Source organism: Phaseolus vulgaris, chromosome 7 (assembly GCF_000499845.2).
Source record: "Phaseolus vulgaris cultivar G19833 chromosome 7, P. vulgaris v2.0, whole genome shotgun sequence".
Taxonomy (NCBI): Eukaryota; Viridiplantae; Streptophyta; class Magnoliopsida; order Fabales; family Fabaceae; genus Phaseolus; species Phaseolus vulgaris.
This window is the reverse complement of record NC_023753.2, coordinates 38,430,920-38,454,673: the sequence shown is the minus strand read 5'-3', so window position 1 is coordinate 38,454,673 and position 23,754 is coordinate 38,430,920. Positions and strand designations below refer to the sequence as shown.

Below are 23,754 nucleotides of genomic sequence, written 5' to 3'. Positions count from 1 at the left end.
AAATAATATTTAGTTACAAATCAACAATCATATCACGAAAAGTTACATTCTATAAATAATTTTGGTTCTATTTATTGGTAGTTTTAATTAAATATTTATAATAATATCATTTTTATTTTAAATTTTCAAAAATAAATAAACTGAAACCCACATTTCTGTGATTATAAACAAAGAATGTATCAATTAAAAGAAGAAACAAATGAAATCCATCTTAATTTTTTGTTAAAAATTTGTCACTCGTTTTTATAGGAGAGAGTATTTCCCTAAAATTTTAAGGAGAGAATCTAAATGGAATTTTGCTTTGAAAGCTTATTTCTTAAATTTTCATATCAATTTTTAAGGTGAATGCTGCACCATCTAACTAAACAAAAACAAAATAGGAAACGGGAATTTTTCTTCTACTGCATAGAGAAATCCAAAGAATCTAAGCCTAAACAATCATATAAAACCTTGAGCAAGCAACAGATATAAATTTTGTTGCTTGTACCATACACAGGCTTGGTTAAAAACCAAATTCTCAAGGAGGATATTTTGCACACATGGTGAAGGATTAATCATGAGCAGCCAAAATTGAATACAACAGTTTATGCAACTCCCAAAACAGAAGCTATTGTCACATTATATACTTGAAAAACTTTCTTCTAATCTCAAAATAACTCGAGCTAATGAACTTCATTCTTCCAATCACAGAATATGCAATGGATCACAAACATCAAGGAAGTAACGCTATGAAGCACAATTAATCAACTGTATAATATGCAGGGAAACAAGATGTCAACTATATTTCAAAACAAAATTCTAACCATTTTCAAAGTACTAAACAAGGCCAGCAAATCACATTCTAAGGCTCCACTGTTGTCACCTGTTGCCATTCCCCGTCTACTGCTTCTTTCCACAATGTCACATTGTTGTTCCCATCAGCCACTGCCAGTATGTTTCCTGTCAGTGACCATGAGACCCTCCAAACAGGTGTCTTGAAATCATTCAAAACCTTGCCTTCCCACTGATCACCCTCTTTTGCTACGGTCCATATAACCACTTTACCATCCTGCGATGCACTGGCAATAGTAGATTTAGGTAGCCCTAAATTGGGTGCCCAAGCAACATCTCTAACCCAATCCGTGTGCATGTGAAGAGCAGGGAAGCAGTCCATCTTCCACAGTCCATTGTTGAGCTTCCATACCTTCACAGTATTATCACAGCCACCAGAGCACAGCTTTTGCACAGGATCAAGCAACCCTGAACCAACAAGGGCACCAGGTGCCATTGATGGTGCCCATGACACAGAAGTGACACCAACTGGGTGAGCCTGATCAATCCCTGCAGTGTCCCAGCCACCATCTGCCCTTGCAGTGAAAACAGATATATTTCCATCAGATGAGCCACAAGCCAAGCAGAGACCCAACTCGTGGGGCGCCCAAGCAATAGAATTCACAGATGATTTGTGCTCATCAAACACATGAGCTTGAGTCCATTCATTTTGGTTACCCTCCTTCCATATAATGACTCGGCCATCATAGGAACACGATGCAAGCAGAGAACCAAACTTTGGGTGAGCCCACACTACTTGCCAAACAGGTCCTTGGTGACCAGTCAATGTTGCTAGATGCTGAGAGGCCGTGTTGTTCACTCCAATTATCTTAATTGTGTGATCTGATGAAGCTGTTGCCAGCCTCTTACCATAGTAATCCATGGCAACATCATGGACAGTGTCTTGGTGACCCGTTTCAACCTTCTGAGAAGGCATATTTCTGCTATCAACACACACACAATGCAAACAGTTAGTTTCAAACAACAATTTGCAAGTGAAACTAATATTCTAAACTATACTAAACTAAACCCTCTGTTAACTAGTCACTTCCAATGTAGAAAAGGCAAAGAAAATCTCAAATAAGATACAACGAAGGAAGGAATAACAAAAGTATAAGCATAAGATTCAATACCAAATACACAAATATATAACACCTTCCAAGCAAGCAACCCATCAAACTTCAAAACACAATTCACTATGCATAATAGTAAATCCATCAACAAAAAACATAATACTAGGGCAAAAGCCTATTCCCAAGCTGATGAAAAGTGAAAACCCAGCCACCAAAGGTTTTAAATTTTACACAAATATTCCTCGAATTTAGCATTGAAGAAAACGAAACGGAAATTCCGTGCAAATCCTGATCTATAATGGATCATGGAATCGCAAGCAATTCACAAAACAAAAAACATCAAACCCCGTAAAAAACCGAAAACTGCGGTGAAATGGTTAATCTTTGAAAATAAATCGCATGTGGGAAAACAAATGGGGGCAAATCAAGTAACAGAGGTGAGGTGAGGAAATTGTCCGAAAAAAGAGAGAGGTATCAAATGAATAGGAAGAATCGCAAAATGGGTACGGAATGAGAAGGTCTGAGTTGAAATTTGAATAGATCGAGAGAAAAGAGAAGGGACCTGAGCAATAGATAGGGAGGGAACCAGAGGTGGTTGCCGGAGCTGCCGTGGAGGTTGGTGCGAACAAGGGCGGTTCAGTAGCTGTAAGATGGGATCTGAGGAAGAAACTCAGAAACTGAAAATAGAGAACAGGATTTATCAATGGACAAATATCATTACAAATATAAAGATTAAAAAATAGGGTAATGATATTTTGATATAATTAAAATATTAACATTTATAATAAAAAAAATATTTTTTTAATAAAATATTAAAATAATTTTTAAAATTAAAAAATTAAAAATAATTAAAATATTAATATTTATTATAGTGTAAGTGGAGCATTAGATTAAGTGTAAAAGACCATTTTTCTAAACAATATTCCATAGGACACATTTTTAAGAGAAAAATTTATATGTACCATAAATACTGACACAGACACTAATACAACACGGATACGGATACAAAAATACGTAAAATTTCTAAAATGTAGGATACGGGGACACGGATTTATATATTATATAATTATGAATTATATAAATTGACAATGAAGATTTATGTGTACAAGTATGTTCTATATTATTTTTTAGAGCAAAAATATGTTTTTCATGTCTGATTCACAAGAATTTATTTATTATTTTTATAATCATAATAACAATTTATACAATAAAGTTTGAATTTTGAGAAAATTAATGTATTTTTTCTTTTTTAAAATTGTGTTAGAATCGTACTATAATTGTCAGAAATTTAACAAATACTTTTTGAATTGGACACTTAATACATATGTATCTTACAAGTGTCATACGAGTATCAGCACCGATACACCATCTAAGAGAAGTGTTTGAGCTTCATATTAAGATGCCTTTTTCATATGTTTCTTACAAATTGTACTAGTAGACACATTTTATAATTTAATTAAATTTTAGAAAATAGTAAATTCAATAAAGAAATATAAGTTGTTATGAAATACTTGATAATAACTTGTTCGTTGGTTTTGAGAGGCACATTTTAGTTGATATGAAGAAACATTTTAGTTTGATATATTTAGTTGATGTTGTGACATAAATTTGGTTGAGATAATATTCTTAAAATTAATCATTATAATGTATTATTTGTTTTAAAATTTAGAATTCTAATTTCATCATTTAATGGTGTTTCAGTAGATAAAATAAAAGAAAAAAAAGTGTAAATACACAACAGGTATTATGAAGAAGTGGTTAGTCTTATTTTATATAACATATTTACCATAACACTTATAAGATAACAAAATAAAAAACAAATTATTCATTATTTTGAAGGATAAATTATATCTCCTTCTTCTTTATATCATCCATAACTTATGTAGCATAGACACTGACACGGACACTGATACGACACAGACACAGACACGAACATAGAGATACGTAAAATTTTTAAAATGTAGGACACGAGGAGACAGATCTATATATTATATAATTATGAATTATATAAATTGACAATAAAGATTTATGTGCTTAAGTATGTTCCAGATTATTTTTTGGAGCAGAAAGATATTTTTCATGACTAGTTCACAAGGATTTGTTTCTTATTTTTACAATCATAATAACAATTTATATAATAGTTTGATTTTTTAGAAATTTAATGTATTTTTCTTTTTTTAAAATTCTGTTAGAACCATACTAAAATTGTCGTAAATCTAACAAATACTTTTTGAATTAGACACTTCACGGATACGTGTCATAAGTGTTGTCATACGAGTACCGAACACTGTCCATGTTAAATGAACTTTATTTTCTATTATGAAATCATCTCTCTATTTCTTCTAGAAAATTTTCTAATTGTTCTAGAACAACTAGAAAAAGATTCTTTAACCAGAAAAAATTTAGTTCAAATGTAAGATACCAAGTTTCAATCATGTACGATTGAATCATCAAAAGATTTTAATTTTGATATTGCAAAGAATATCGGTGCAGAAGAAAAATGTAGGGGTGCATGAAGAAATACCCGAGAAACAATGAAGTAATGAGGCCCATTACGAGAACCTCACGGTAACCCGTGCACTCGTATGTACCGGATCAGGCCTTTCACTGGGAGAAGTTTCGCGAATATAGAAGAGTCAGGTTACAAATATTGCCAAAGAATTTATGGTTTGGGAATCAAACTCTCTCCCCTTTCTACCACACAGATTCCGTTGTTTCGCCATTTGTGAAGCAGGTAAACTTCAAATCTCTCATATTCTTCTTGTTTCCTTTTTTTTATCTGATTCTTGTTTCTCGTTTCATTGCATTGCATTGTTCGTGACAAAATTGCTAATTCCTAAAATGTTCTAGTTTATTAAATTGCGAGAAATATAGTCTTTAGGTGCTGGAATCTTTTGTTTTTTCTAATTCTATTCCGAATTGAAATGATCATGATTTCATTTTCTCTGTTTTGAACTTCTTGATTTGGAAATTGTGGTTGTTTTTTAATTATTCTGATTCTAATATTTTTGAATCATTTTTTGGTAAAAAGTGATTTACATTTGGATAATCAATAATGATTAGTTTTTCCTGTTTTTAACTTGGTTGACTGTCAAAAATGTTATGGAAATTGCAGTTCTCTAGGCAGTGGATCTGCTTTTTTCTAATCTTTTGAAATTTGTGAAAGGTAATTTCGGTTCTGGATCAAATTAATAATGATTGGGTTTTTTATGTTTTGAACTTGTTCATTCTCCAATGTTGTTTTGGAAATTGCGGTTCTCAAGGTGGTGGAATCTTCTGCTTTTGAAATTTGGACGAGAAGTGATTTCTGTATTGGGTGAAAATAATTATGATTGATTTTTCAGTTTTGAACGTTTTGATTCTTTGGATTCTTTTGTTTGAAATTGCGGTTATCTGGATCGTGGAGTCTTCTGCTGCCTTTCTAATTTTCTTTTGAAATTTGGGTCACAGGTAATTTCCGTTGGATAAAATTTATCATGATTAGTTTATTTTAAACCAGTTGATTCTCTAGAACTGTTTTTGAATTCTTTTTGCAGTTTTTAGGATTTGTGCTTTTGTTTCATCAAAGTTGTGGTGTGTTTTCATTATATTTTCGTCTGTGGTCGTAGGTGAAATAGCATTAAATATGAGGGGAAGAAGCTACAGTTACAGTCCTTCACCTCCAAGGCATTATAGCCGAAGAAGACGCAGTCCCAGCCCTAGGAGCCGTTACAGAGGACGTGATAGGGATTTGCCAACTAGTCTTTTGGTTCGAAACCTTCACAGAGATTGCAGGTATGTTTGTCGATGAAGGATTTTTGCATTTCCAGTAAGTATTCTATTTATCGCTGTTGTTGCAGTGTTGTTATTGTGTGTAATGTGGATGAGGATTATTGGGCCTTTCTCTATGTTGCATTCATGTTACTTTGGCTTATCTTTTGTATGTAATGGAAGAATCATAGGTGCTAAAAGAAAAGGGCGACAGGGAAGGAAATGTTTTTCCGCCTCTTGTACTACATCTATGTACAATTTGAACATTTTTTCTCCCAGTTTCCTGATGAAGCTTTATTAAAAACGGTTTTTTGGGGGGAAGCTGAATCATACATGCTTTGGATTATTTTATTTTTGAAGAAATAATGGTTACTTATTTTGTCAGTATTCTGAGCAAGTTTGCTTCTAATGCTAAACTTTTCTATTCATTTTGCAGGGCGGAAGATCTGCATGGTCCATTTGACCAATTTGGTCCTGTTAAGGACGTTTACCTGCCTCGAGATTATTATACTGGGTATGTGTTTTTTCATTGACTAAAACATGGCTCCTTATGTGTTGAAAGATTTCTCAGCGGTCACTTTGATAAATTGCTAGTGATATTAAACTACTATGAAACTTTCAATGTTGAGTTATGCCTTAATTGGGATTTCAGAAAATTGTGGTGACTTTTACATAAGTATTTAGTTTTGCCACTTCTTTCTCGGTAGCAATTAATATTCCAATTATTTTATGGGAATTTGGTTGTTTTATTGAAAGAGTAGAAGACACAAATGAAGTAATAAGAGTACTGTGTTGAAGAGAAGAAAGAAGTAAAAAGAGTACTGTTTTGAAGAGAAGAAAGAAGTAATAAGAGTTCTGTTCAAGGTTATGTAAGTATCCTTGAAGGTTTGGAAGGTTGAGTTTGAATTCATTGTGAAGAAGTTCAAGTCTTGAAGAGTTCAATCTCAATTATTTTTTTGGCTTCTACAAGGTTAGCATCCATGTGGTGTTTATTATTGATTTCTATGGAGTATTGAGAGTGACTTGTGGATATCTGCAATGAACCCACCTTCCTTCTAATTCTGGTGTGTTTACTTTTTAAACCATGCTTATAGTGTATCTGATGACTTTGAATTTTATGGTACAGGGATCCAAGAGGTTTCGGGTTTGTCCAGTATGTGGACCCAGCTGATGCTGCGGATGCAAAACACCACATGGACGGTCAAATTCTTCTTGGTCGCGAGTTAACTGTAGTGTTTGCTGAAGAAAACAGGAAGAAACCTTCTGAAATGAGGGCAAGGGAACGGAGGAGGTAAGGAAATAGACACTTGGTTGTTTGTAATGTTGTGTTATATAACAGGTTTTTTCTCATGTTCTCATGTCAATATGAAAGGGCCTTTTGTTTATTGTTACCCCACCCCATGTTTGATTCCTTTTTTCTTTAATTTGATCAATCTCTAGGGATCGATCATATGATTACAGGCGATCGCCTCGAACCTATTCTCCTAGTCCAGACTATTCACCTCCTCCAAGACGAAGACGACATTACAGGTTTTTTTGTTGTTATTACATAAGCTATTACATTAGCTTATGTAATTAGTTTAATTTGTGATGTAAAGGTGTTTGTACTCACCACCTTTATTATAATTCAGATCAATCTCACCAAGGGTTAGAAAATATAGCGATGGATCATACTCTAGATCACCTTATGGGTCAAGAAGCCGCAGCAGAAGCAGGAGTTATAGCAGAAGCAGAAGTTACAGCAGGAGCTTGAGCGCAAGTCATGAGTACTCTGGGTGAAAAATGCTCCATCTTCTGTGCTCATCATGTACTTTAGATTCAGAGTGTGAGTATTTTGTTAATTTGGTACGCCATGTTTGATTATAATAGTTCTATTCAACTGCTGCTGCTTAAATTAAGTTTTTATCTTTCCTTGTCACCATCTTCTATTCTAATTGGCATCATCTTTTATGGGATGGGATGTTAGAATGAGACAGAAGAAGTTTAAAATGCAGTAGAAAACACATTAAATAATTGTTGTTGAAGAAATGGAAGTTGAAGAAAAGACAAAGTTTGATATCATGTACTAACTACTCAATATCTCTTTCAGTTTCAACTAGTTGGTGAAACTACAATTGAACACCAAAACACAATCAAACTATTTTCATTCACTCCAGTTTTCATGTTAATATATCCTTTTTAATTTTTCAGAAAACATAGATGTTGAAAGTGTTTATAGTATAGTTATATAAAAAAGTTCTTAAAAAAAATAAAAATAAAATAATATATATATATATATATATATATATATATATAAAACACTCAGAATACCAAGTTTAAGTTTTTTGTTACGAACTAATAAATAAATTATGTAATCAATTATTCCTTCCCTTACTTTTTATTTGTATAGAATATGAAAAAAAAATGTCTCCTTTAAAATGTGTGCTTTTAGAATTACAACATATCTATTATTATTTTTTATTATACACTTATATGTTATCTAAAATTCAGATAATTCAAATAAATATATATTTATTGTGTTAGATGGATAAAGGAATAAGAAAGGAAATTGCATTTTTTGTAAAATTAACAAATTAGGAAAAGATTTATTTGACACTACATACAATAAATACATACACTTAGACACCAATTATAATAATATAATAAAATTTTAAATTAAATATAATTAAAATATTATTTTATTAGTTTGTTAAGTGAATGTTGTTTACCTGTGTTTCTGATGTTAACATATCACAACTCAAAAAATTATTGTGTTTCTTGAATTTTCGAAATTGTTTTTCACCAAAAGAAAAATTACACATGTATTATTAGATGGTTTTATACCCTCGTTATACGCAGAATTTATGCAGTAAAACTATAACAAAATCACTAAATAACAACAACTAAATACTCGACTTCTCAGTCCCGTAAAACATAAATAGTATTTTACTTAATCAATAACTATTTAATTTCTATCTCAAAAAATTAACTGTTATTTAATAATTTTTCTAATGATTCAATTTGTGCAAATTTTTTACTGAATCAACCACAATTAAACTATAAAATATAAAGGGACAATTTTTTTACATGAGGGTTGCAATTTCCATAACTATTTTATTTGTGATGAGCAGAATTTTTGAACTAAACAGCAGCAACAAATTCTGTGTTGTAATGTTTTGTATCAAACTATCAGAAAAAGCATTATTACATGTAGAAGAAGATGGAGACACCTCACCTGCATCACATTGTATTGCCTCAAAAGCTCATTTTTCTATTTATATTATGTGTATATAAAATATATGTATTCCATATAAAGTACTGTTTTCTAACATAAATATATATTTTTTTAAATATAGTTTTCCTTTCTAAAATATTATAATTTATTTGATTTTCATAAAAAGATAAAAATCAAATTACAATGTGAAATAAATAGAAAAGAAATAAAATGACATAATGAAAGTGAAAGAAAAAATAATATATTCGTATTTATTAAATAAATTATAAAATTATATTTTTAATATAAATATACGAATAATAATATTTTATTTTATTTTAAATATTAATTTACATACAATTTATTTTTTATTGACAGATGTTAAGTAATATATAGATCTAAATTCTTTAAATTTTAAAGAGGGTTTACTTAAATCTTTATTATATTTTTAAAAAAATCAGATTTTAATTCAAAGTTCAATTTGACTGTTTTTTTCAAATAATAATTATTGAGAACATTTAGTTTCTTTTAAATTTAATATTAACTATTTTTTTAGTTTTAAATTTAAGTAATTATAAATTAAAAAAAAAATCAAAATAAAATATTGATAGAAAAATAAAATATGAATAAATTTGTGTATACACCGTTATAATCAGAAATCATCTTATCTTTACTATTATTAGCGGAACACAATTTTTTTTATCATTATTATATTCATAACTTTTAATGTATATAAGCTACTACAGTTGAAGGCTAAAAGAATAATTCATAACTTTATTGTGTATATGTTGTATAAAATTATTTATATATATACAAATTGTATTAGGTGAATGTATCTTTGTCCTAAAATTTAGGTGAAAGTATTTTTATTATAAAATTTGTTATTATTCAGATATTTCAATTTAAGGTTGTTTAATAAAATCGTATTTATGAAATTTAATAATCAAAATTTTAAAGTTAACAAAGTATTATCTACAGTCTTACAATAATTTTAAAATCAAACTTTAACAATAATTATATTAAATAAATGTACCAATCATAATACTAATATGGAACTGTTATACATTTCCTCTAACATCAATAATGTTAAATTAATTACTCATTTATTTATATGCGTCTTTTAAAAAGAAAAATTCTAAAATAAAATATATTATTTCGACAATTTTTTTAACAACCAAACTAATTGTTTAAATATGCCTAACATAATGCTTTAAAATTATGAAATAAAACTCCATAAATAATTAATATAATATATTTCTTTCGCATGCAATTAAACAAAAAAATGATTTAATAAAAACATAAATTTGTACACTTGACGTTATAAGACAGTGTTTATTCAAACAAAAACTTTCCAAATTCTTTAACTAGTTCTAAAACGATGTATACTTAATACATTTTAATGAAAAACAAATAGAAATAAAGTTTTGTAACTTCTCACTGCCATAATTTTCAATTTTTTTCAAGTTTAAAAAAATAGTCTACTAAAAGCAAAAACTTGTACACGTGACATTATAAGAAAATTCTGTGTATTTCTTAGAAAAAAAATTTATTCACCTGACACAAATTAAAGTAATTTATTTATTTATTAATATTACACTTTTTTTTCCATCACTTTTTCTTAATTTAATAAATTTCACTTTTCTTATATTATTTTTTTCTTTCACTTCCACCCCACTTCCATGATGATGCATGATAAATTTGCCCTAACCATTGATTATTAGTGATTCTACTTTACAAAGTAATAAAAAGTTAAAGCTGAAAAGATCACTAATCAAAAGCTGAATAAAACTTGTATTTTATCTCATTTTTCTTTTCACTCTCTCTTTATAATAACTCACCCTTTCTGTCACATCATAACATTCAATCTTCAACTTAACTTTGCTCCAACCTTTTTCCACGTGCACTCCACGCTCCCACCCTGCGCGTGCTCCAATCCCTGCACTGCACAACACTACACTACAACAACATAGCTAACACTGTGTTGTTCCTTGAAGCATTGTCTTAGGTGTTCCCACGCATTTTCCTCTTTCTATGTTGTGTGTCTCACGTTTCAACAACCACAAGAAAAAACTGGAATGGGTAGACTTGCACCGTTGTCTGAAGAACCCATCAATGAAGAAAATGAAGGAAACAACAACTCAAAGAAATGCCTTCAATCATGGAGAAACTGGAACTGGATCAAGACTCACTTTTCCCTTCTCTTCAACAAGAAGTCTAATCTCAAGATCCTTCTCAGTGTCTTGGGTTGTCCTCTCTTTCCTCTTCCTGTCCACCCCATATCACCCCTCAATGAGGCAAGCCTTCTTCTCTTTCTTCTTTTTTCTGAATTCTAATGCACCATCACCACCATGCAAGAGAAGGTGCTGCTTCAACCTGTGTGGAAAAAGAGGAAACTAGATAGTATTTAAAACTAGTTGTACAATTGTTAACATGTCGATAATACTTTAGTTTCTTTATTTTAAGTCTCTTTCTTTTAAAGGTTGATGTTCGGGATCGTAATAACCTAAAAAAAATATTTCGACAACGCTCAAGTAAGTACGGTATATTACCGTTCGGAGAAGAAGACATGAAGGAAGAAACTAAAGGATTACCGATACGTCATTAATTTTACAATCAACACTTTCTTTGTCCATCCAAGAACACTGCTATTGTTGTCAGTGGAGAACTTTTCTTATAAGCTATATTTCACCACCATCAATCAAGAAATGTTTAGTTTTTACTGTATATCTAGAACATGATCATACCTTGTTGAATTCAAGAAAAAAAAACTTTTTATGAAAGAAATAATCACAAATATTTCTGTTCTCTTGATGGGTATGAAAAAGGCAAGTTTATTTTGTTATGTGTTTTAAAAAGCCATTTCCTTTGTTAATGAAGATTAAAAAGTTAGTTGAAAGTGTTACTTCTGAGCACTTTCTTTATTCTTGGAACAGAACATCTTTAATCTTTATGTGTATGCCACCGATTTCATCATGTGATCACTGTAAAGGGTGTGTAGTTAAATATGCAAGGTTGATGCATTGTTTGAAGAAGAAAAGAGGCATTTCAATATTTTTTTTTTCTTCTTTTGTGGTGTAATAATAGGTGTCATCTTCGGCACAGTACATTATTCAGCACTTCAGGGCTGCAACAGGGTGTAAGAAGTTGGAGGGAACAGTGAAAAATGTGTTCACAACAGGGAAAGTGACAATGGATGTGGTAGATGAGCTTGGATCCACCAATGGTGGTGTTAATGTGGAGAAAGGGTGCTTTGTGATGTGGCAGATGGTTCCAGACAAGTGGCAGATAGAGCTGGTTTTGGGTGGTCAAAAGGTTCTGGCTGGTAGCAACGGTGCCATTGCTTGGCGCCACACCCCTTGGCTTGGCGTGCACGCCGCCAAAGGCCCCGTCCGGCCACTCCGCCGTGCACTTCAGGCAAGTTCTTCATCTTCATCAAGTTAAGTTTATCCATGTAATACAGACACTGATACGGACATTGATATGATACAAACATGAAAATATATATAATCTCTAAAAATTGTTGAAAATGGAGACACGAATCTATATATTAGATAATTATGAATTACATATATTGACAATAAACATTTATGTACACAAGCATATTTCATTTTTTTTTGGAACAGAAATATATTTTCTGGCGGATTCAAGAGGATCTGTTCTTTATTTTTATAATTATACTAAAAATTTATAAAATAAATTTGAGTTTTTAGAAAGTTAATATATTTCTCTTTTTTAAAATTATATTAGAATCGTGTTAGAATTGTCAGAAATCCAACAAATATTTTTTAGATTGAATACGTCACTGATATGTATCCTACGAATGTCGTACAAGTGTTGATATGTACACGTCATTTAAGAAAAGTGTCTGAGCTGATAACCATGTATTGTTTTAAATTTTCCAACAGATTTGGTGTTGTGTTTGTTAACTAGTCCCTTATGTTGGTTGGTATAATGTATGCATTGGTGACACCTTGAAGGTGGTTTTAGAGATGAGTTACCACTGACAACTAAATGTGACTGTTAATGTAAGGACAAAATGATGAAGAGTTGAAAATATTTGTCAGTTTTCTCATTTTAAAGAGTTACTGGTATGACTTATGACCTAATCTTTGGCTCCATGAATTGGTGGGGTATGGAGTTATATCATAACATAAAGGGCAAGGAAAGAACCCCTTTTGTGTTAAGATGGTGTTTGGAACCTACTATTATCAGAGAAAAAATTAAAGAAAGATGTTTTTGACACAGATATGTATATGCAAGTGCACTGTGATCAAATCAGATACTTTTGATTTGTTTAAATAGCCATAAATGCTACTTAACACTATTGTTCATCTTAATTAATACAGTGCTTTCAATATATGTTACCGACAATTTAATGAATCTTTGGTTACCTACTAAATTTCATTCATTTATTCCATCTAACCACATTCCTGTTTTTCCTTTTTCATTATTTTTCTGCTTTCTCCCCTCTATATAAATTCATCATTACATCAACCATCACATGCCATCATTTTGGCTTAATTTTTCAATTAAGATTCTTTAAACCAAAGCCTAAGAAGACTAAACCAAGAGTTGAATTTAATGTCATTGATGATTTTCTAGCTTCTTCTGGGTCCACTATGCAGAGAGACTAAACACAATACACTAAAAAAAATAAAAAATTATTGAATAAAAATTAATTTTAGAGACAAAAATAATTAGTTGCTATATTACTATTTTAGAAACTAAAAAATTATAAGTATCTAAATTAGTTTTTATTATTGATAAATAGTTTCTAAATTGGTTAGATACCAACTTTAGAATCTAAATAATTGGTAGTTAAAACTTAGGTAGCTAATTAAATACCAATTTAAAAATTATTCATCAATAATAAAAACTAATTTAGATACCAATAATCTTTTAGTCTCTAATTTAATCACTATAAAAACTAATAATTTTTTTTTCTAAAATTGATTTCTATTTAATGATTTTCTGGTAGTGATAATATTGTGTCTTGGAATCTCTACTATTTGGCACTGATTTCAGTGCTCCTGTTCTTAAACATAAATGATACATTGACAACTTGTTCCAATATGCAATATATGATCCATGATATGAAAAGAAAAGAGTATTTTTATCATTTTATGAAAAAAAAGTTGACATTTAGGCAAAAAAAAATGAAGTTCCAGTATATACAGCATGTGATCCATGATATGAAAAAAAAGAGTATTTTTATCATTTCATGAAAAAAAATTGACATTTAGGAAAAAAAAATGGATTCTAGACTAGTGCAAATTGTCAATATATCATTTCTCGTTATTAAATGAGGTTATGGTTGTGCATTGTAGGGACTTGACCCTTTAGCAGTGTCAGCTGTGTTCTGTGCAGCACAATACATGGGGGAGAAACAGATCTCAGGCATAGACTGTTTTGTGCTAAAACTCTCTGCTGATCAAAAGGACCTTGCAGAACGCAGTGACAACACAGCAGAGATGATCAAGCATGCCATATTTGGTTACTTCAGCCAAAGAAGTGGACTTTTGGTGTACCTAGAGGACTCTTATCTCACCAGGATTCAAGCACCAGGGTCTCACCCCACATACTGGGAAACCACAATGTCAACAAAAATTGAGGACTATAGAGTGGTGGATGGTGTGATGATTGCACATGCTGGCTCATCAACTGCACTTATCACCAGGTTTGGGGACAACCTGAAGGCTGGACCAGCCATCACAAGGTTGGAGGAGTCATGGATCATTGATGATGTTGCATTCAATGTGCCAGGGTTGTCCTTGGACTGCTTCATACCTCCTCAGGAACTGCAGAGAGATTGTAGTTCAGATGATGATGTAGATTGGAAATCATCACTCTTGCATAGATGATACATTTCTATGAAACTTGTAACTGTTTAGTGGTTTTTTTGTCTGCTAAACAAATGGTTGCTGATGATGATGTTGCTCTAATTGTTACTTACTTAACATGTATAATAATTAAAAAGCTTTTGTAATTGTATCACACTGTCACACATTCTGGGATTTTAGATGCTAGATATTGATTGTTGATAAGGAGTTTTTGATTTTTTTGAGTGTTGTATTCATAAGAAATTGCCTTCTGTATGAAGTCAAATTTGTTCCATTTTTCTTTCTGTAATGTATGGTGGTTACTAACTTACTCTACTAATCTTAAAACTGAAAAAATCAATCAGAAAAAAAAACATTAATAGTTTTTTCACTTCTTGGATGATTAATTTTATAAAGATGAATATTAAATACCTAATATTCAAATCAACATAATGAAAATATTTCCTCATAACAAACATATAATGAACTTAAAACAAATAATTTATTTTTAATCCAAAGCATACATATTAGAGATTATAAGATAATTTTATTAACTTTTAAATTAATTGTTTTAAAAGTTATATTAATCATGATTTAGTATTGATTGACATTATAAAAATATATAAAAAAAAGCAATTATAACATTAAAGATGATAGACATTTTAAATATTATGATGCACTACGAGAAAGAAAATCATCAAAATAGAAATCAATTTTTAGAAACCAAAATAATTAGTTGCAATAGTAACTAAATTAGAGACCATTTTAGAAACTAAAACAAAAATTGGTTTCTAAATTAGTTTCTATTATTTTCTATTATGGTTAAATAGTTTTTAAATTGGTATCTAATTAGCAACAAATGTTTTATCTAATTATTTTGATCTCTAAAAATTGGTTTCTATTTCATGATTTTCTTGTAGTGAGTTATAAGTATCACAAATTACAAATTTTAAAAAAATTGACATCTTTAACATTAATAATGTTTAATATTTTAATTATTTCAGAAATTTTGGTCTAAAAAAGGATTGTTGTTTGTATCATTTGTTGTCATACTTTATCTATACACAATGGCGTTTCACAATTTTATTTTGCATAAGACTGAATACATTCATTCATTTATTTGAATAATTAAGGTAAATTGATATGGTGAATAATATCTTCATGTTGATAGTGAAAGAATAAGTGAATTTTCTTTTACATATAATAAAACATGAAAAATTGAGTTGCCATATTTTAAGATAATATTTGGACATAATAACAAATCAAAATGTGGAGTACTTATCAAAGTAGTTATAATGCGATTCTCTTTTGGTGCGTCACGTGTCCTACGTGTACAATGTCACGATTATTTGTTAAAAAAGTGACACGTGTTAAAAATTTCCTTAATATTTTTTTCTAAAAAACGTAATAATGACACGTGTAAATATTTATCTTGGAAGTAGCCTTTATTTGTAGTATAGATAGATTATTGTTTTTTATTCTTAATGAATAAGTTAATAATATTATTTTGATTAATAATAATCTTATAATTTGATTTAATGTGACTACTATTGTCTAATTTAGTGTTACTACTATATGAATTAATGTTAGATTTTACATCTAATCAATTATGCCTAGTTTATTATCTAATTCATTTGGATTAATGAATAACAAATCAAAGAGTTAACTAAAAACATAATCTATAGATCTTAACATCTATACTTAATTAATATAAGAAGATGATCATATTATCAATTAAGTGATTTTGAATATAATATATTATTATTGTAAGAATTTAAATAATATATTACCTATTTATGTAGGTTTAGAACATTTTTTCTCTCTGATCAATTATGTATTTAACATAATCAGTTATATAGATTATTTTGTAACTTGATTATGATTAATTATAATCAATTAAATTAATATAAATTTATCTATAAAGTAGTACAAGAATTACATGAAAAAATGTTCAATATCTTTTATAACCTTTTCAAATCATTATTAAAGTAAAAAATATAACAAAAATACGAAAAACACAAATATGTATTTTTTTAAATTATATTAAATTTATTAAAAATTTAATAAATATTATTTTTAACTAAACACTTCGAACAGTGAAAAAGTGAAGAAGTGAAGAATAGAGTGTGAGAATTTGAAGAGCATCAGAAGAATAAGAAATGGCAGTGACTTCTTCATTCTCACGTCGCTTCTTCGTAAAACCGTTTCCCTTTTTCTCCTTCAATTTCTCATTCTCCACCGCTTCGTCGGCGCCGCCGCCGATCCGAGTTGCGCTCACCGACTCTGTGGGCCGCGCCGTCTTCGCCACGCGCCCCATCGCCGCCGCCGACCTCATCCACACCGCCAGCCCCGCCGTTTGCCACCCCTACTCCGCCCGAGCCGCCTGCTACTACTGTCTCGCCGCGCTCCCACACTCCCAACCTCTCCGCGCGCCCTTTTGCAGCCAACACTGCCACCAACGATCCAAGGTTCCTTGTTTCTCGTCTTTTCACATTTTATGCACACGCATTATGCGCTAACTCTCCTTGGATATTATATTATAGGTATTGTAAGTAACATTCTTAATCAGAGGAGTTTTGCCTCGTTAATATGCTATACCAATTAATGAAGAACTTATTAGGCAGAATTTTATTTCGTAGATTATAGAATGTGTTATTCTCTAATACTATCATGAACAATTTTGATGAATATTTAGCACCAATTGATATTTGAATATTTGGAAATGCGTTTAGTTAAAAAATTGAACATTTTTTAAGCTATTTTTAAAATTTAAAGTAATTGAGTAAACAATGGGTTGAAATGAAAGTTAAAAGTGAATTAAAAGGTAACTTTTCGCATTTCCATCTTCCATCGTCATGCATGAGTTGAGTTTCATCTCATTTTATAGGATAACACTAAGGATTTGTTAGGTATAGCACATTGAGAGAGAGAGTGTGTGTGCCAAGAAGAGAAATAATTTTGTCAGTTTGATTTGAGAAGAGAATGAGCATTTATTTTATAAATGATGGGAGTCATTCTTATTTCTTACCTATGTGTATATATTTTTGTACATTTTATTAAATTAATTATGTTATACTACTTTCAAAATACTTCTTTTCTATTTCTCATGTATTTCTACTCTGCCAAATAATTAAATATCCATTTTTTCTCAACTTATTTCTTTTATATTTCGATTCTTTCTATTTCTTTACTCAGAACCGAGTGCATCATTAATGTTGTTTATTGGGTAGATTATAAAGGAGAAGCTCCAATTCTGATTAGAGAGCATCATCGTGGTCATCTTCTTCATATTGTACTTTCTCCAAAATCTGGATGCCCTGAATAATGGAGAGGTCTTCTAGAAAGGGTCTGTTTACATAGGTTGTTCTATGGGTCAAAACATCATTTAGGCTTCTAGACTATTTGACAGTTGTGAGACATATAAAACATCCTTTAATTCGATGTATTATTGTAACATTATATTCTCAGATCCGCATATAGGTATACTATTACTATCACTATTTGTAATTGAAATGAGTTGTTCTTTATTCATTTTAACATATAAATTGAAAAACATAGGAAACAGAGTGATTTGTTACTTTTGAATCAAGAATCCTAACATCCTAACACTCGTGTTCAACTGTATTGACTGAATTCTTACCTCTCATGAACCAGGCACACAAATTAGAGGACTTACTCATTGATTCAATCATTGTTCTCAAACAATTTAGTTCCTCCTTGTAGGCTTTCATATCAAGATTTGGTTGAGGATGACTACTGGGTTGATTTGTTTCTTCGTGTTCTGAGGTAGTATTGTCTGCCCATTTTTGTTATCTTGCAGACCTTAAAATGACACACATCCAAGTCATGATCAATGAATTTTCATTATCCCAAATCTCACAATTAAGGTCATTTGACCCTGGTCCTCTACCATTGATGTGGTTTGATCTTGACCGTCCTTTTAGAATCCTCCAAATGTATTAGCTCTACTGCAAATAGTTATGGCCATCAAACTGGTAAGAACCTACCACATTTGGAAGATCATTAGGACCTATAGGAGTAAATTTCGCCTCGACCATTGAAAGAAAAAAAAAAACCATTCCTGTTGTCTTACTAGTGTCTTCAAGGGTAGTGGCAAGGACGGCCAACAACAGTGAAAACAAAGCCCCCAAGATTGGGAGCTCTGATATGAACTTGAATAATGAAAGAGAAAAAAATAAATATATTATAATTATAGTGATGATCCTTACATTCTTAACTCCTCTATTTGTAATGATATGAACTTGAATAATGAAAGAGAAAAAAATAAATATATTATAATTATAGTGATGATCCTTACATTCTTAACTCCTCTATTTGTAACAATCGCATTCTTTCTTGTGTAAAAAGAAATAAAATATGCTGAAATGAATGTGTAGACTCTAGGGATATTTTTCTTAATTAATTTAGGGATATTAGGATGTTTTTATCCCAGTAATCTCCTATTTACAACTTCCAATGACATCTCACACTGTCATGTGTTATTAAATTGGTATAGGAAATTGATGGAAGAACCAACGTGATTTGATAGAAACATTTTGAGGAATAAGAGCCAAGTTTTTTATACTTAAGGGAACTATATTGGAACCAAAAAAATAAGTTGGGCTGCAGGTATGCTTTAGTTTCTTTAGGTTTAGTCGTAGCTCTTTTAGCTCTTTATTACTGTTGCAAAATTCTTATAGCAGTTCTACACTGCCAAAAAATGTTATTTAGTTAGCTACATGGGCCAATTTAACTTTTATACACTTGTCACTTGTAACTTGTAAGGGCTAACTTATTGTAAGGTCTTGTACACTCACAATTAATATCTTTGTGCTTATATGCCATAAGTATTTTTTAAACTGACAGTTCTCTCATGTGTTGCATGATCAACAAATAACCTGTGTTTTAAAATGCAATGTAGGAGTTTTGCAGTGAACAAATTTAAGTTTTTGCTTCTTTGCAGATGTGTGCTTATTTTTAGATTTTTTATGTTATTTAGGGATATTACGATGTTGAGATGAAAGCAAATTGGGTGGCTTTTGATGACTATTGTGGGTATGAGATTTTCTTCTCTAGCATAAGATTTTTGACATCTTCAATTGTGACGAGTTTCAACAAAACATCTCATGTGGTTAAAGATTTATACATAATTTTGTATTCAGTGATTTTGGAACTAATTTTTCTCTTTTGATTTTCTTAGTAAGCCTATTAGGTTCTATGCACTACAATTTTTCAACCCTCGCAAAAAAAGTTGTATATGTTCATCCTTTCTTAACCTTATTGAATGTGGTTAGAGATATGATTTGATTATGGTCAATAAAGAGATGTGATAGGGAAATATCTTACCAATTTATATTCATTATAAATATAAATAACCATGTGTGTACATCACACATAGAATTCATTATATTCTTTCTCGACTTCTCTATCCTCCATGGCTTGTTTTGTCACTAATCCTCTCAACAAATGCTTTTATCAGCTGTTGATAAATTTTTGAAACACTTTTGGTGCTTGTTAAAACTTAACACCTTAGCTTATCATTTAGTATTTTACTGTACCTAAAATATATATAAGTGACAATTTCCTGATCTTTTCTCAAAGGACTCGTGGTTTGAAGTATCCCTTTCTGGTAAAGCGATTGGCTTGCATGGTCATATCAGGAGATGCCAGAAGTGACACTCTTGACATACTCCAGCCTACCAATTTTACGCCTGAGATGGTATCAGAGGTGAGACATATAGAAGTTTAGGATAATGACTACAATATTCAGATATTGGTTATTTTAGATAGCAGGTTCCTTCTAAAAGCAATGATAACCTGATTCTGAAAGTCAATTATTTTTTTGTGAAAATTTGAGTGATAGATAGACAACATCTTTTCATAATTATTCTCTTTTTCAGTTGTTCCTTTCTAGCACAGCTTTCTGCTATAAGTGGTCACTTTTCATATAAATTATTCATTATAGCAAGAGGAAATAATTATTGTTGTTTAAATTGGAATCTGATTTGGCATAAGTTTTTTTCTGCTGTGATCTGTTTATGCATAGCATCATTTTTCAGATGGAAGAGGAGTTTGTCTTGCTAAGGAATGCCTTCATGGAGACACTTATTGGAGATGATCATATTGCTTGTATCCTTCTTTTGTCAGGAACATTTTGTACAAAGTACAGCACATACATAAGATATATAGGTTGAGAGACTATTTTTCTTAACATTTAAAGTTTTAACTAAGCAATGGTACATTAACGTTTTGGCTCGAATTCGAATCAATGCATTTCGCATTGAGTTGGCCGTGGGACTGTATGAAGATCTTCTTTCATTAGCTGTTGCATCTGTGGAAGCTGAGGCTGCTGTTGGAAATGCTGTCTATATACTTCCCTCCTTCTACAATCATGATTGTGGTGAGTACAGTTTTATATTTCCCTCAATTTCTAGTTTTCATACATGTACGACTTTTCACTTTTCCCATATTTGATTGCTTGATCAAGATTTCCAACTGGATCAGATCCTTTAAATAAACAAGAAAAAGTTCACTTCTAACAAATATGTGCATTCCATGTTTAGGAGAAGTTGTTACTAAAAAGTGACAAACATGCCTGCACACACAGTGTTGACCTCCTAGACCGTAAATCTTGTTTTTCACCTTGAGAAAGGGGCAATCTAAGTCAATTTGTTTACAGATCCTAATGCACACATCATATGGATAGATAATGCTCATGCAAAATTGAAGGCACTCCGTGACATTGATGAAGGTTTGTCCGGATATACTTTATTTAACTGAATGTCTTTTCTCTTGTAATTCTGTAGGTTGCAAGTACTGTGTTTGATGATTTTAGAAAAAAATGTGCTCATGGGGTTTTTCTGACAGTAGTTGGCAATCTCCAATCAACACAATCCATTGTCAAATAATTTCTTTTATGCCATCAATCAGTGGTAGAAAACTTTAGGAGAAATCATCAAATAAAGACTTTGCTCTGAGTGGTTGTATAAGGTTTGTTTGATTGATAGGACCCATGTTATTGACTGATTCATGTATAAGTAGTTTATTATTCTGATATAAAATGTGATCATTCTTAGAAAAATTAGTTCCATTTTTGTCATTCTTGGTGGTCCATCGAAATTTATGTATCATTCATAATCATCTCCCATACCATAAGTAAATAAAATATGGAATTTAATTAGGTCAAAGAAAGTGTTAAGAATTCATATTATTATTAGAATAAAAAATATTGGTCTCCTTGGAAAATAGAACTTAGTACTCCCCACTTATGTGAAATATTTTTACTGATATTGGTCTACAATTCTTTTTTGATAAACTGCAGGTGAAGAACTCAGAATCTGCTATATTGATGCCAGCCTGGACCGCGATGCCCGAAGAGAGCTACTGTTTCGAGGTTTTGGTTTTCAATGCAACTGTAGTCGGTGCTTACATGGCGATTAGTTATTTTTCTCCTGGATTTCGCAATATGTAGTGGTTGTGTTCTGACTTTGCAAAATTCCCCAAGTATATGAGGTGCAATTTTTGGGAGAGAAGGGTACTAAGGATTTTCATTTTCGATTTATGGATTTGAGTTAGGCATATTCCATTCTGCTTCCTGGATTAGTGAAGTCAGAAGACTGAAAAAATTCTCCAGAAATCACATTTGTCATTTTACAGTATGTTTTGTTTAGAAGTTAGGACTTACACCAAACTCGTACAAATCTGGAAAGATGAAGCTATATGAAGCTTCTTTGCCCATGAACGTGGGAAAGTTGATGCAAGTGTTTTAAATCCATTGCAAAATCAAACACACTATCTATCAGTCCTTGTCGAAATTTTAGTGGAGTATTCCATAACCTGCTGCAGAAGCCTTGTCCACTGTGGAATTGCTCAATAATATAGATTTGTGCAGATGAAGTTAGTTTATTTTTTCACTTTACCAATAGCAGAGCAAGAATTTTGTGTGCCGGTTTTACCTATCATAACAAAGTATACAGATTAAATAAAGAAGAGTGAGCAAAACAGTTCTTAACCCCTTTCTCAGTCATACCCTTTTTTTAGCTAAATTCTATGAGTTACACTACTGAACTGAGATCTTACCAAATGAAAAGTATAACCCATATATTTTGTGAGACTTGCATAAATTTCAGTTAATAAGATAAAATTTATCAAAAAAAAGTGCATTCTCCTTGTGGGATTTTTGACCATACTGTCAAATTTTAAAATAATTCATGTTGGCTACTCTCACTTTTCTAACTTTGCTGCCCAAGCTCTAACCATGTTGCCCCTTTAGGGTTCAAACTCATAATACACCTCGAACAATTACTAAGCTAACTCTTTTGCTTCGTATATGTCAAATTATTTATATATACTATCTTAGGGACCTTATAACTAGTAAATATCAGTTAGTTAAAGTTTGTTACAAACTAATTGAGAGCAAGGATACGCTGTGGAGAGAAATATAATTGTGTTCATAGTGAATTTTATCATGGTGGATATAGATTGAAGTTCATTAATGTTCAATCAAATCATGTTATCTTCAGTGTGTGGTCTTATATCTCTTTCATGCTTTCTTTCTACGAAATCTGTTTTATGTTATTGATATATTGTTTGTGTAGTATATGATTATGCAGTGAACTTCTATGTGTTATTACACAACATTATGCTTATCAAAATACTAGATTTGAAAGGAAATACGCAGACTAACATGCTATGAAGTGTGCCACTTTTAGTGCAAGGATTAATTTAGAAACTTTTCTACTGGTTATTGTCTTAGTAATTGTTATCAGTAAGTTAGAATCATTTTGTTTATATCTTATTTAAAAAATGTAGAATGAAATATAGAGAATGTTGCCTGGTTATTAAATATAAACTACTAGTCTATATTAGTAGACATTGTATGTATTTACTACTCCACTACATATACAAGGGTGGACATGAGGTGTTTCTTTTGTTCTTAGTCTACACTTGTGGTGGTTATTCCTTCATGAAATCAAGATCAACATGTATATGGCTGGTGTTTGTTGTCACTTGATGCTCTTGTAGTTAAAAAAAAATATAGATTTAAACATTGTGAAAAATTTGTTTAATATTGTTCTTACTTTTATTGCAATTATGCTTTTTCTTGATA

General features: G+C 30.9%; 4 protein-coding genes across 6 annotated transcripts; 3 read left to right on the top strand and 1 right to left on the bottom strand.

Moving 5' to 3' along the window:
* Window positions 1-543: 543 nt before the first annotated feature.
* On the bottom strand, window positions 544-2,629 carry LOC137830677 (protein transport protein SEC13 homolog B). Its single transcript, XM_068638142.1, has 2 exons — window positions 2,446-2,629; window positions 544-1,751 (listed from the first exon to the last, which is right to left on the bottom strand). Exon 2 carries the CDS (start codon window positions 1,745-1,747, stop codon window positions 842-844), a length of 906 nt encoding a protein of 301 aa, XP_068494243.1. The 5' UTR covers window positions 1,748-1,751; window positions 2,446-2,629; the 3' UTR covers window positions 544-841.
* A 1,805-nt stretch (window positions 2,630-4,434) lies between these two features.
* On the top strand, window positions 4,435-7,551 carry LOC137830676 (serine/arginine-rich SC35-like splicing factor SCL33). 2 transcript variants are annotated; one of them, XM_068638140.1, is made up of 6 exons: window positions 4,435-4,617; window positions 5,492-5,657; window positions 6,070-6,147; window positions 6,760-6,924; window positions 7,074-7,163; window positions 7,265-7,551. In XM_068638140.1, the coding sequence occupies exons 1-6, from the start codon at window positions 4,548-4,550 to the stop codon at window positions 7,410-7,412; spliced, it is 717 nt and encodes a 238-aa protein (XP_068494241.1). In that variant the 5' UTR covers window positions 4,435-4,547; the 3' UTR covers window positions 7,413-7,551. The 2 variants fall into 2 exon arrangements, with proteins under 2 accessions (XP_068494241.1, XP_068494242.1); XM_068638141.1 differs by having other exon boundaries at window positions 4,540-5,333.
* Window positions 7,552-10,780: 3,229 nt separating this feature from the next.
* On the top strand, window positions 10,781-14,940 carry LOC137830675 (uncharacterized). The gene is made up of 3 exons (XM_068638138.1): window positions 10,781-11,120; window positions 11,911-12,240; window positions 14,154-14,940. The coding sequence occupies exons 1-3, from the start codon at window positions 10,902-10,904 to the stop codon at window positions 14,685-14,687; spliced, it is 1,083 nt and encodes a 360-aa protein (XP_068494239.1). The 5' UTR covers window positions 10,781-10,901; the 3' UTR covers window positions 14,688-14,940.
* Window positions 14,941-16,736: 1,796 nt separating this feature from the next.
* Window positions 16,737-22,545, top strand: LOC137830674 (histone-lysine N-methyltransferase ATXR4). Of its 2 annotated transcripts, none has more exons than XM_068638137.1 (7): window positions 16,737-17,113; window positions 19,645-19,700; window positions 20,247-20,373; window positions 20,705-20,774; window positions 20,866-21,045; window positions 21,325-21,396; window positions 21,967-22,545. In XM_068638137.1, exons 1-7 carry the CDS (start codon window positions 16,805-16,807, stop codon window positions 22,083-22,085), a joined length of 933 nt encoding a protein of 310 aa, XP_068494238.1. In that variant the 5' UTR covers window positions 16,737-16,804; the 3' UTR covers window positions 22,086-22,545. The 2 variants fall into 2 exon arrangements, 1 of the variants encoding a protein (XP_068494238.1); XR_011084251.1 differs by having other exon boundaries at window positions 16,754-17,113; window positions 21,209-21,396; window positions 21,967-22,459.
* Window positions 22,546-23,754: the final 1,209 nt, after the last annotated feature.

What these genes read in the sequence shown, in the direction of transcription:
- LOC137830677 (XM_068638142.1), bottom strand. Translation starts at nt 1,747, where the DNA reads ATGCCTTCTCAGAAGGTTGAAACGGGTCACCAAGACACTGTCCATGAT.
- LOC137830676 (XM_068638140.1), top strand. Translation starts at nt 4,548, where the DNA reads ATGGTTTGGGAATCAAACTCTCTCCCCTTTCTACCACACAGATTCCGT. An exon ending in CCTCGAGATTATTATACTGG is followed by an intron (nt 6,148 to 6,759) that starts GTATGTGTTTTT and finishes TTTATGGTACAG; the next exon opens with GGATCCAAGAGGTTTCGGGT. An exon ending in AGACGAAGACGACATTACAG is followed by an intron (nt 7,164 to 7,264) that starts GTTTTTTTGTTG and finishes ATTATAATTCAG; the next exon opens with ATCAATCTCACCAAGGGTTA.
- LOC137830675 (XM_068638138.1), top strand. Translation starts at nt 10,902, where the DNA reads ATGGGTAGACTTGCACCGTTGTCTGAAGAACCCATCAATGAAGAAAAT. An exon ending in CCATATCACCCCTCAATGAG is followed by an intron (nt 11,121 to 11,910) that starts GCAAGCCTTCTT and finishes GTGTAATAATAG; the next exon opens with GTGTCATCTTCGGCACAGTA. An exon ending in CACTCCGCCGTGCACTTCAG is followed by an intron (nt 12,241 to 14,153) that starts GCAAGTTCTTCA and finishes TGTGCATTGTAG; the next exon opens with GGACTTGACCCTTTAGCAGT.
- LOC137830674 (XM_068638137.1), top strand. Translation starts at nt 16,805, where the DNA reads ATGGCAGTGACTTCTTCATTCTCACGTCGCTTCTTCGTAAAACCGTTT. An exon ending in ACTGCCACCAACGATCCAAG is followed by an intron (nt 17,114 to 19,644) that starts GTTCCTTGTTTC and finishes TATGTTATTTAG; the next exon opens with GGATATTACGATGTTGAGAT. An exon ending in CGCCTGAGATGGTATCAGAG is followed by an intron (nt 20,374 to 20,704) that starts GTGAGACATATA and finishes ATCATTTTTCAG; the next exon opens with ATGGAAGAGGAGTTTGTCTT.